Source organism: Anoplopoma fimbria, chromosome 8 (genome assembly GCF_027596085.1).
Source record: "Anoplopoma fimbria isolate UVic2021 breed Golden Eagle Sablefish chromosome 8, Afim_UVic_2022, whole genome shotgun sequence".
Taxonomy (NCBI): Eukaryota; Metazoa; Chordata; class Actinopteri; order Perciformes; family Anoplopomatidae; genus Anoplopoma; species Anoplopoma fimbria.
In genome coordinates this window covers 23457190-23470103 of record NC_072456.1, presented here as the reverse complement: position 1 = coordinate 23470103, position 12914 = coordinate 23457190, and the positions used below count along the sequence as shown (strand labels likewise).

Genomic DNA, 12914 nt, shown 5'->3' with positions numbered 1-12914 from the left:
TTTTTTTGCTTTTAGTCATAGATTGTGGTGCATTATTTTTCTTCTATAGACAAACTGTCTCTGGGTTTATTTATAGGGTCATGTTAGTAAAGATATACGCTTACGCCCCTAAGTTTGAATGGATCTCCACTTTAAACTCTCTCTCTCTCTCTCTCTCTCTCTTGTGCGTCCAGTGGCTCCCACTCACCTTACGATTGGTCTTTAGAGAAGCTGGACAGCTTTCAGAATGTAGTTATGCAAAAAAACAACAACAACAACCCTATAGCAAACAAATGACATGGAACTTCTTAGTCTTTAACATTAAGGTGTGTATGGTTTATGTCAGGTCCTTTTTGAATAGATCTATGCCTTTCACATGAGCATTTTTTTAATCAGGTTGCAGCAGCACAGGATAAGCTAGTGAAGTACAATATGTCCTCCATTAAACCGGGGAATCCTAGTTGCTCATGGAGTTATTTTATTAACAACGTGCTGTCTTTGATTTCTGTCTCTGGGGTGGTCCAGATTTTTAACCCTACACCTCGGCAATGACTTGCCTCAGACGTTTCTGATGGAAAGTGTGTTGACGTGTTGATTTTAAGCAGTTAAAAACGGGTGAAATGTTTGTGCATAGCTCAAATTCTGGATACAAGCAATGTGTTCAAAAAAATTTGACAAAAGATTCTGACCATCCCAGCAGTTCTCTCCCCCTCAATAATCCTGTATCTTTCCATTTTTAAGAAGTCGTTTTCACATTGAAACAACGGTGATGATGATTTTCTCGTCACTTTGTAATCACAAAAACCTGGAGTCTTGCTGCCCTGTTGCCTCACTTTTTTGAATTCATAATTCATCCGTGTTGTGATAATCTAATGGATCCGTTTTCCTGTATCCAGCGCGCACTCTTTTTTCGCTCTCTCATTATTATCAGGATCCATACTTTTAAAGAAGGTGCGCTGCATTCTGTAACAAGGGCATCAGCTTTAGACGTTCGTCCCCTCTGTGCTGGGGCTTCATCACTGTACGTTTGGGGGTTTCATTTAGGACGGGTGCAACAATGCAGTCTGTGCATTGCTGATAGAAATACAAGCATAAAAAGTTTAATTTAAAATTGCTCAAGTTTTTTTTTTTTTCTTTTTTTTTTTTTTTTTGTATTTCTGTCTCAAAGTAGCGTCGGAAATCTTCCAGGTTGTCTGTACATTCCCGACAGGCGAACAAAAGCCGCCCCCCCCACTACCCCCCCCTCCACCCTGCGTCTTGTGGATGCATAATAAGCGATCTGGAACGAGCCCCCTTCATTTCTGTGCCCTGCTAAGTGTAACCCTGTGCTGTCCTGACTACTGCCTGCTGCTGTTTTTAACAATATCACCATTCCGTTTTGTTTTGGGGGTCGGGGCTCTGCGTGGAAAAAAAAAATAAATAAAAAAAAAAAGAACAATGCAGTGTGGCCCCCGAAAGGAAAAGAAAAACAATGTATGAGAAGTGTTTGTTTGTTTTGTTGTTTTATTTGGATTTTTTTTTTCTGCTCTATCAAATAATAATAAAACTAATTTTAACCCCTCTTTCATGGTCGGGTTGCCTGTTCATTCATAATGTTTTAAAGGGGTACTGTGTAATTTGTACACATGCTCCAGACAGCATTTCATCTATACTACTGGGTCTTTACAATATACATTCATAGGCATAAGTTATAAAAATGAAAAAGCCAACTGCTACGTTACAGCAGGGCAATAATACGCAAAATCCAACCAAACTGCTGACACTGCGATCTGGTCAAAGTAACACTGCTATCCTATGACCTTCATGTGTGACGTTGGCATATATATTGTGCTGTTTTACCGCTTACCAGATGCTGTTGGGCCCATGTGTGTTTTTATTGTTTGTCTACTGAATTAAATCCAAAGTATTTTCCCGTTCTTCCTCCCAGCCACCAGGAAACTACTACGCCAGGAGGAGAGAACGCAACAGCTCCAGGAGATGAAACTTCAGGAATCGGAGCTTTAGCAACTCAAATTCTCAAGGTACAAGTGATTAACAAAACAGGAAAATCAGTCAATTTTGTCAAGCAAAAAAACAATGCTTATAAATGGGGGCAGGGGTTGCAAAGAACATTGTTTGACTTTTTCTGACATATTCTTTTTAGGCAAAACTGTTAATCAATGAAAAAAACAATCTTGATTTTCTGCCCTAAAGCTAGTTGTTCTCTGTTTTTGAAGACAATGGAGGAGAATATATAAAATAAATATGGAGTTAGGCTGAAATCTGACTTGGTGTTGACACACATGTAGCAGCAAGATAGAAGTCTGTAAAGCTTTTGGTGTTTAATATGAAAACGTCAGTGATGGTAGCTATTGCATGGCCCTTTGTACTGGACTACGTGACACATTTTATAATTGCTTTTGTTTCTTCCTCCTTCCAATCATCTGCATAGCATGAGTGATTGCACATAGAAAGTGGGATCCTTTCTAGCAGTTGCATCATCAGCAGTCTGTCAAGCCAAAAAAAGAACACTGGAAGAGAAACAGAGACTGTTTTTAGCACCCACGCTGATTTACTACTGTTTAACTATCTGACGATAAAATCACAAGCTGTCAAAACTGTTTCAAAATCCTAATTCTTTCCCCCCGAGGCACTAGATTTGCATAAAGGAACTCAATCATTCATCCATAACCCCTTAAAACCACTCTGCCTCGCTTCTGTGCAAAAACATCAAGGTTGAATGATTTGTTCACATATTCAAGTGTATTTTAAAATAACACTCACTCACCCAAATGCACATCAGGCCAGTCATAGTCAGCTGACCTTCAGAATGCATTGAATATCTGCTCTGGAGGATGTCTAAACAGGAAGTATGGACTGTTTAGACATGGAGTATGTATCTGGCATGGAGGAACAATTACAATGACCATGAAATCCCCTAATATGGTAATGGTAATGTGCGTATTTGTTTTACACAGACTTCAAAATGATTTGTTTTCAGCCTCAAAGTAATGACTCTCGCTCTTTAAACTGCAATAGCAATGTATGACCCCTAGGTGGCTGAGTACGCCAACTTTTCAATGAACCTGTTTGTCTTCGATAGCTTCTAACAGGAATTGAATCTTCCTTACAGGTTTATTTGTGTAATGTGGTAGAAAAATAATGACTCTGACTCTATATAACGTAGGTCCTGGGACTTTACTTTGTAAGTCGAGCTGTAGTAAAGAGATTTAATGGCATCTGGAGGGAGGGAGGAGAGAGAAAAAAGAAAAGAGCAAGACTTTTATAGAAGAAAGTGAGCTATTGTTTGCCACCACGACCCACTTAACAGCTCCATTCCTTGGCAGCCCACAGTCTCTCCTTGTGATACTACTGTACATATGCTTCTTCAGTGTGAATGTATTTGTGTACATATAGTATACATTTACACTTTAATAATATAGACACTGTTTGAAGTGGGGTTTTTTTTTTTTCTCTTTTCCTGTTTTCCCCTGCTGCCCCCAAATCCATACGATCAGCCTGAACGCATCAAAGCCCCCTTTGAGGTCACAGTGGTTCTGCTCAGACCACCCACCACCCATCATTTGTGCTGGACCCTTAAAGGTGCAGCTGTGAACCCACTCAGGGTCCTACAATGTTATTATCTCAGCCTTTTCTGTGCTAAGGTGTCTCCTCACTCTCGCTGTAGATTCTACATCAATGGATCATTTTTGATCACCAAGGTGTGTGTGTGTGTGTGTGTGTGTGTGTGGTGTGGGTGGTTGCACCCTGGATGACTGATCAGCTATGATGGAGGCAGCCTGAGCCAATCCGCCGGCGAGCTCCATGCCTCCTGATTCTTAATTGGCTGGCTTTCTCTCCCCCCCCCAAGAACGCAGCTGATACACAGAGCCAGCTGGTTTTATTAGAGAATGAGCCGGAGCCACAGTGGGAGAGAGACAGAGATATACAGGCATCATTCAGAGAGAGAGAGAGAGAGAGAGAGTGTGTGTAGCAGCCAGTAATTACCTTCCAGCATCTGAACCAATCAGGAGCCACAGAGGGAGGAAACCCATTTACATTCTCAGTCTATTCCCAGGCAAAGAGGGGTGGACAGTGTGTGTGTGTGTGTGTGTGTGTGTGTGTGTGTGTGTGTATGTGTGTGTGTGTGTGTGTGCTTATTGAATCAGAGTGAGGGAGAAGGAACGGAAGTGTCTCTTTTTCCTTTTGGAGCAGGCACAGCTCAATCCTTTCTCTCACGTTTGCCGAGTCGTGCCGGGTGGGAGACAAAACGACAACAACAAAATAACCGATGGACAAGATGAACCACAGCTCAGCCGAGGCGGAGGCTGAGACCATAGAACCACTGCGTTACCTCAGGTAGGCTCCTCTCTCTGTTGCATGTCTCCTCCTGGTCTCCTTCCTCTCTGTTCCTCACATTTCTGTTTGGTCTGACATTCACACCAAATCAAAGGGAAGCTCTCAAATAGATGCACTGTGCAAGAGAGAGAGAGAGAGAGAGAGAGAGTGCAAGATAACGGAGGGGAAAGAATTAGAGAGGAACATTCAGATCATCCTGTAAGCCCCCCCGAGAGAAAGGTCTTCACACGAGACTCACAGAGTGCATTCATCTGGCATTCTGTTTGAATCAGAGCGAGCTTTTTAAAAAGCAAAATCAGAGCAGAGGGAGTGATAAGAGGTATCAATTATTCAAGTCGACTTGCTTGGATGATGATGATGATGATGATGATGATGATAGTAATGATGATGATAGAAACTCCAACTGTTCTTGAGTTTCCTTCGCTGCTCTTTTTTTTTCCTTCTCCCCTGAAGCCTCAAATTGAATCAAACAAACACGAGCGCTCATTGAATAAGGAGGGATGTGTTTGACTCGGCGTTATCAGGCCACATATTACGGACCAAGCCAATCATCTAATGATTCAGTATCTTTTTTTGGCGGATGAGACGTGTAATCAGTTTGTTATGCAATCCGGGTTTAGAGTGGCGTTGCGCCGCTGGCTCTTTGTGTGGGAACACTCTGACTCTCAAGAGTGACGAGAAGATACAGAGAGCTGCTCCTAATGAGCTTGTTTCATGATGTTTACGGGGTAGTTTTCCCAACCTGTTACGCAGAGGATCACACACACATATATATCTATATATACACACACAAACTGCACATGCACATATTGATTTATCAGTTTTGATCCACTAAAGATTCAAAAGTCTGTTGTCCCTCTGGCATGCACCCTTAGTACACAGCCTTAAGTCTTGTGACACCAAAAATATGCAGGTCAACTACCAAAATAGAGATGTTGTCTTTTTATTTCAGCGATTAAGAACAAGTTTTATGTGGGCATGTTGCTTATTTAAGGCAGAGCAAGCTCCATAATTGAGTGGTTTCCTTGCAGTAGTAGAATTTGTTGGTGTGGTCGATGGAAATGACCCATACTCTTCTGTTAAAATCAACTGAAAATGATCACCTGAAATATAGGAAATCGGTCTAAACGTAGTTGAGAAAATGGTTAGCAGTGATGTAAATCATATGCAAGTTGTAGCCAATGGACTCAAATAAACTGAGATGACTTTACTTCAATAGCAACAGCTTCTACTGTACAATTCTTTGAAGAAGTAATTTGCAAAAACCAAATGCCAGAAAATGTCCACTGATCATACATTTATTAAATCTTAATGTCGTACGGATTTCATTTTTGGCAGCAGGCTCTTAGACTTAAAAAGACTGAAACAGATCCTAGCGTGTTGATTTTTTTGTCAAAAGATTGTAAAACTGAAGTCACTGTCTTGTCACCATTCTTCTTTCATTGTAACAGTCAGTACCGGTGCATGTGAAGGCTCGGTGCCGGAGGATGAGGAGGTCCTGCTCCCCTTTACCGGGGTGAATTGGGTGACAAGGCACCTTTTTAAAACAGCAAGATGATAGTAACTACAAATGCTCTTGAAATGATAGTGTGTAACTGTTTATATAAATAAAAAAAAAAGCAGTTCTGGCACAGTTCATGCAGTCAATAATTAATGAGGAAAAATGAATGAATGTTTTCTTTTTTCTTTTATTTGATCGCAATAATCTTAAAAGACATGATTCTCATAACTGTATTGTGCATTTAAAATGAAATAGTTCATCAATTATAATGCTTTTGTTTGTGTCTCTTTCTCACAAACACAAAGTAAAGGAAGCCTCCCCCAAAGAAAAGCTTGCATCCCTGTTGTGTAGGGCTCTTCACACAGGCTGTAGAATGCATTTGTAACAAGCCCTTAAAAGACAAGAAATAGTGTCCTTTGTGTAATGGCAAGCTTGTGTGAATGCCTGAAGGATTTGTGGCCTTCCTGTTTTTTTGTCTCCGGTTAATCGACTATAGATGAGGTGTTTTTTTTGTCACTCGACAGAATAAACCTCTCCGCTGCCTTTCTTTCCTTTAGAGCACTTCAAATCGGATGATGCTCTTCATATAGCGCAGATGATTTCTTCCTCTTCTGTTGAGCATTTATTTATACAAATGACCCTGCAAGCCTGTGATTGATTTTACAATATGCCGAGTACACATGCTGCCTAAAGACATTTTTATACAGTATACTGTGCTCATGTATCTCCAGTAACGCTCACTGTCATTGTAATTGATTGTACTGCACTGTTTCACTGTCTCCATGTTATTACCCAGTCAATCACTGCATGCACCTGCACATTAAATCTATTCTGGGAGCTCTTTTTTTTTTTTTACTCTTCTTGATAAGGTATGTAATTATGCTCTCTGCCCTAGCTGCATTTACACCCTTCTCCGAGTGTGTTTCGACATCTGAGGACTAGAGGCTGGCGGATTAACCGGCACCCAAGAGGCTTTTTCCCGGTCCTCAGTCCTCTCAGATCTCTGCAGCTTGATTGGTGCTGGCTGGTAGTCAATTAAGGCAGTCAATTAAAGCCCCCCGTATTCTACCGCAGGGCTACCTGATTATGCAGCTATCATCATCAGGGTCTACAGATCTACATGTTATCAGCTCGGTAAACATGTGTGAACTTGCACGTCCCCTCATGATTTTCATTTATTCACGTTTTAAATGAAGCTCCATGGTTGTAACCAATCAATAGCCGACAGACATGCAGCTGTTATGGCAACCTGTTGAGGCAAAAGATCGTGTGAACAAAGCAGATTAGATAAGATAATTACTGTCTAGAACTGTAAGCTCTACGATTTATGTAAAAAAAAATAAAAAAAATAGCCCGGAGAGACGTTGTGATAAAGCTGCTCAATGATCTGATGTAACTTTCTGGTGGCAATCTGCAGAAACCTATCAAGTTAATGCATGAAAACCCTGATACATGACAATCCTGCTGTTTTAGTGTGATGGCGGTTGTGACTGCAGAAAAAAAAAGGAAAGATACTAATTCATTCCAAGCAGGGCTCATTCTGCACACCGCTGTTTCTGCAGAGCAACACATTAAACAAACTACACATAATGCACCCAGTAATTCTTAAAAATGTGAATTTAATCCAGATCTGAAAATGAATTTCACCACAACCTTTGCAAACAGGTATAAGTCGACCTACGTCAAAGTGCAGTTATTCTGGAGCCTTTCAGTCGATGAAACACAATGAGGCGGTGGATAACCTGTAAATAAAATGTTCGCTTTGGTTCTGATATGCTGATGAATTGACATTGGATCTAGAACAGTCCCTGATTTCTACCTAAATTCAGATTGTAAAAGCGTACAAGGCAATTGCTGGGCTTGTGTACATGATTTATTTGGGCTTATAAAATGCTCTTAGCTCTAATTCTAACAGGGCAGTGCTCCCTTTTTTCTCTACCTCTCCAGTTATTCTGTTTTATCTTCTCTTTACTGTCAAATAACAGCAAATAACATCCTCCAACCAGCAGGGGAGAACTGAAAATACATTTGTACAAAAAGCCTCTTTTCATAGCGACTTTTCAATTTAAAAACTGCACTCAGTGGCAGTTTTCTACAAGGACTGACTCAACGGCCATCTGCCAGCACAGGTTGTCACATTGGTTTAAATCAATTAAATGTATTTATGTCAACGATGCTCTGGTGAGTGAGACGCTTTCTGTCCTCATGGATCTTTCTCGTTTGACTTCTCCCCTCATCCTCCTCATCCTCCTCCTCTTCCATCTCCTCTCTGCTCTGACAGTGATGAATGTTCTGTCTCACCTTTGCCCTTTTGTCCACCAAACCCCGACTCAGAGAAATGTTCTGAGATATTCTCGTCCGTCTTTTACATTTGCTTGTCTGCCTACCTTTCTATCGGAGTCAATCTGTCAAGCTGTCTAGATGTACCTGCGTTTCCATCGTGCCTCTCCTACCTTGGCAACGACACATATTGGGTTTATCGTTGTTCTTTTTGGCTCGCCTCCCTCCTTTCTGCTCCCTGCCACCAATTCCCATTGGTAGCTCCGTTTGCCTGCGTAACAGCTCTGGAATTTATTTATAGGCCAAATGTAATGATTGGGGCAGCGAGGTGGATGTGCAGAGAGAGAGAGAATGGATGGGAGGAGATGATTCGCTACCAGCGCAGTGTTTGGACCTAATTTGCCGCTTCCATCAGAGTCAGATTAGCTGTACGAGTTCTCCATTTACCATGTTTGAAATAGGGGCAGGAGGTCTGATGGTTGGTTTCAGATGAATTATAAGAACGACAGTAAATCTGCTGTTTCTGATAGGTTCTTCATAAGTAGCACAAGTAGTATTGTATGGCTGCTACGTGTGAGCTAACACAATTAAAGAAGCAACCAGATTGCTCCAAATGCATTCACACAAAATGATTTAGTTACTGTGAGAATCTAGCTTCAGGTTGGGGTTAGGTTATGGCACTTTTATGGTTTATAGCAACCGCAAATTCTCTGGTTATAACAAGGCTATGAGTCTAGCCATGTTAGCAGCTCTGTGAGGCTAAATGCTAATGTTAACACGCTCAAACCGACCACATGCTGATGTCTGACAAATAGAGAAAGTTTACCAAATTCACCATCTTAGCTTAGCGTGATAGCATGCCGACGTTCGCTAATTAGCACTTAACACAAACTACAGCTGAGGCAGATATTAATGGCATTAGTTTGCAGATGTTTGTTGCTAACATATTTCCGTTCTGGAGCAAAGTATTCGACCAACCCACCAACATTGCCATCCTAAGAGTCACATAAGTGGCCATGCTAATGGCTCTGTGAAAGTGCGTTAACATCTGCATGCTGTTGCTAGTGTGTACAATAAATCTATATTTACATCAATTATTATTACAAGGAGCTAATGTGTAATGAGCACATATGGGAAATGCAAAATGAGACAAAAGCTATGGCTTGGTGTTTATAGTTTGTCACATTAATGAATTATTATAATAATTATCTTGTTGTTTTTTGTTTAATATATTAAGATGATTATACGGATAAACATTAAGTTCATTATTTAGGTTAGGACAGAATATGTTTACTTCTGCCCTCTCCTTTTTTAAAGATATAATATATATTTATTTGAGCTCTCTTTCACCTGACAGCGTGTGCTTTAAATTGTCTAGCCACGCCAAAGCAGAAATCCCTGTTCATTCAGGTTTAATTAGTCTTTAAATTGGCATTTGTTAATGAAGAACACAAGAGAGACATTTGAGGAAGGCTGAGCCAAGACTGTGACATTATGTCCACATTGTGGATCATTTACAGGATTTAAATTCTTATTAAGGGACACAGGGGAGTAAAAAAAAACCAATACATCTCCCCAAGGTGCCTCAATTTAAACGTTTACAATGACAGATTCAGGAAACAAAATCTATAAACTAGCTTTGCTTTAGCACATGTTGACTTGAGGAGAGATTAGAGCAGAATGAAAAGGTCAAACCCCACTGTAGATTGAAAAAAACTGGGGCGAGTTGGGTTTGCTTATCTTCGTTCTAGGTTTTCTTTGACAAACCTTATACAATAAGTCCGTTGAAAAGCAGCATTTGCTCATGGAGTGTGTGTGTGTGTGTGTGTGTGTGTGTGTGTGTGTGTGTGTGTGTGTGTGTGTGTGTGTGTGTGTGTGTGTGTGTGTGTGTGTGTGTGTGTGTGTGTGTGTGTGTGTGTGTGTGTGTGTGTGTGTGTGTGCGCATGAACATACATTAAGGTGAATAGAGACTGTGATAAAGAGATGGAGAGAAACCACTTCTGACTCTGTCTTCGGAGAGGTAATTGCTAATCATTTGTGCTTTAAATTGGCAAGATAGGGTCAGAATATATCAATTATTTAACCACTTTTATGTCGCCTGTACACGGCCTGCATGCGTTTTTTTAAAGGTTACTTTCTCACACTGAAATAAGAGGCTGTTCAATACGTCTTTTCCTTGAAAAACTCACCTTGAAAAACATCCCTGTCGTCATTATCTAGACTCTGCTCACAGAATCATCCATCTAATAGAAACAGAGCTCATTATTATTACACATTTACTAACATTACTAAGCACAAACTCTAATTAAGACAGACAGAATGACACACTTCAGTCACAAACAACATATTATTTCCTGTTTGAATGTGAGTGAGGGTGCGTGTGAGAGTTTATGTGTGTGAGATTGATTTGACAGGACTGAAGTGAGCCTCTTTGGTGGCAGCTCAAGCATAGCATCTCTCATATAAATGCCCCAGGTCCCCCGTATGCCTCAATTAATTAACGTTAATTAAACTATTATGCTGCTTAAATTGGTTCATAGATGATATTTTATTTTTGCTCATATTAGAGGTGATACACTTTCTCTTCTGTAATCCATTTGATTAATAGTGACACAACACCTGAACCTATTAAAAACAATGCATTTATACAAAAATGTGTTCGTCAGAAAGTGCTAGTTACAAACATCCATATCACTTTTAAGAACTACTTTGCGCTTCCATTTCACCTACGGTACTTAGAGGATTGTGATGGAAGTTTTCAGATGTATTAGGTTAGTATAACTTCAAACAGCTAAAGAGGTTAAATTAATAAATAGTCTCCCGCTTACGTAAAGCGAGTTGGGGTCTCTTATTTTGACAAAGAAGCCTCATCCCCAAGCTGCCTGTTTAGATACAGTTACTCTATGGGGCTTTTATTTTGAAGGGGAAGGGTAAAGGGGGAGAGAGATAGAACTAGACTGTCTGATGTCCAAAGGGAGGTTATTCAATAAGAAGAGGGTATGATAGGCCTCACCCTGAACTTCCTGTTAAGATACAGTCACTCTATTGGACTTTTATTTTGAAGGGGTGGGGAATGGGTAGGGGGAGAGAGAGTTTACCATAAGAAGGGGTAATGATCCTGATGATGATGTAATCCTGCACTAATTAGCTCATCTCTTTCACCTGTGTCTTCCTAGCAGCAATCAACGGTTGCCGTGGTGACTTATAGGTCAGATAGGTCATTGCATAAGACCACCAGTTGAACACATTGTCTGACATTTTTGTGTGTGTAGTGTTGAATTATGTGAGCATGTGAGCAGGTTAGAAAAGAGATATGGTTTGCTGTTTTTTTGTTTTGTTGTCAGTTAACATGAGTGCTTATGGTTGGAGATTTTTCTCACTTTTATTCCCATATGGCCAAATGTGTAAGTATGTTTGCCTCCACAGTGACATTGTATGAAAGCATGCATTATTGTTTTTCAAGCCGAATGTGAAACCGAAATGTGAGAATAAATTGTATGCTGTATTTTGTGTTTTTTTTTCTCGGTGTAAAGCCGATAGAGAAGCTTGGTCAAGTTTAGCCGTGTTAGTAAAGTGAGGTGAACGTGCCGCCATTTTGGTTAGCGGTTCAGATTGAATTAATAATGAACGTGTATTCAGGTGCGTTTCTTCCTCATGTACTTAATTATATTATTAAAGATGTAAGACTGTTGTGTATGTATATTGCACTGTTGTATAACAGGTTCAGATTTTAGCGTGAGGACGCTTTGGGGTTTGAACACCTGAAGCTGGAGAGCCGACAAACCAAGTTGAGGACATGAATCATACACCTGGACTGTGGTAGGACTAAACCTTCAGAATTTTACTGCAAAACACAGTGGAATTCATTTATAATAATAATAATAATAATAATACTTTAATTTTATATAGCGCTTTTCTAGATACCCAAAGACGCTTTACATAGGGCGAAGACAAACAAAACAAAAAAAAAGAACACAAAGGAGCAAACAAAACAAACAAACAGAACATTTAAAAAAAAGAAAACTGGAGAAGCTGTGCGGAATGAGTCATGTAGTGGAGGGTAGGGAGGGAAAGGGAGCAGGGGACATTTGGACTTATAATGAACTTGACTGTGCTACATACGAGATCAAATCACATTTGATTACTCCATGGACCCTTAGAGAAAGGGTCCATGGAGTAATCAATTGTAATCATTCATTTTGAGTCCAGAAGAATCATTCAGCATTTGTAAATGTGAGCTTTAGGCCATATGTGGGATGAATGTGTGTGTTTGTTTATATGAAATGATGATATTTATACATGCTTGAATGTGTGTAGACAGAATGCATTGATATTTGTTTGTGAGCATTGGTTGGAAATTTAGAAAGCTGACAGGCATGAGAGGGCATAGCAAAAAGAGAGAGGGGATTATAGGAGTGTGTATGTGTGAATAGTTTAGGCAGTGGGGGTTTAAAATAAATAAATAGGTATTGTGAATGCTGAAACAGTGGTTCTGTTCCCTTTACAACAATAAAGGTCAGATTTCAACATGGACTTGTCATTTCTTGACATTCAGACCTCATCACAGTCTCTAACACAGGCAACAGCTAAAGGGCGAAGGGATTTGTTGTAAATAAAGAAAAAAATCTTAAACAGATGATTATTTGTGAAGCTCTCTGAGAAAGCCATTAGTGCCCTAAATCCAGCATGAGCTCCAGTCTTGTTTTCTATTAGGGCAATAGATAAATAGATAAATTGATTATTATAATTGTTTATTAGATTTCTCCTCAAGCCCTGGCTGAGCTGTGTGCTTATGTGCCCAGGCCTTTGTTTTTGA

General features: G+C 40.1%; 1 protein-coding gene across 1 annotated transcript in view; it reads left to right on the top strand.

Moving 5' to 3' along the window:
• Positions 1 to 4067: 4067 nt before the first annotated feature.
• The window catches only part of yjefn3 (YjeF N-terminal domain containing 3), a 47196-nt gene continuing 38349 nt past the window's right edge, over positions 4068 to 12914 (top strand). The window contains exon 1 of the mRNA XM_054603277.1: positions 4068 to 4317. Coding sequence (XP_054459252.1) covers positions 4250 to 4317 — 68 coding nt within the window. The 5' untranslated portion in view covers positions 4068 to 4249. The remainder of the gene's footprint in view (positions 4318 to 12914) is intronic.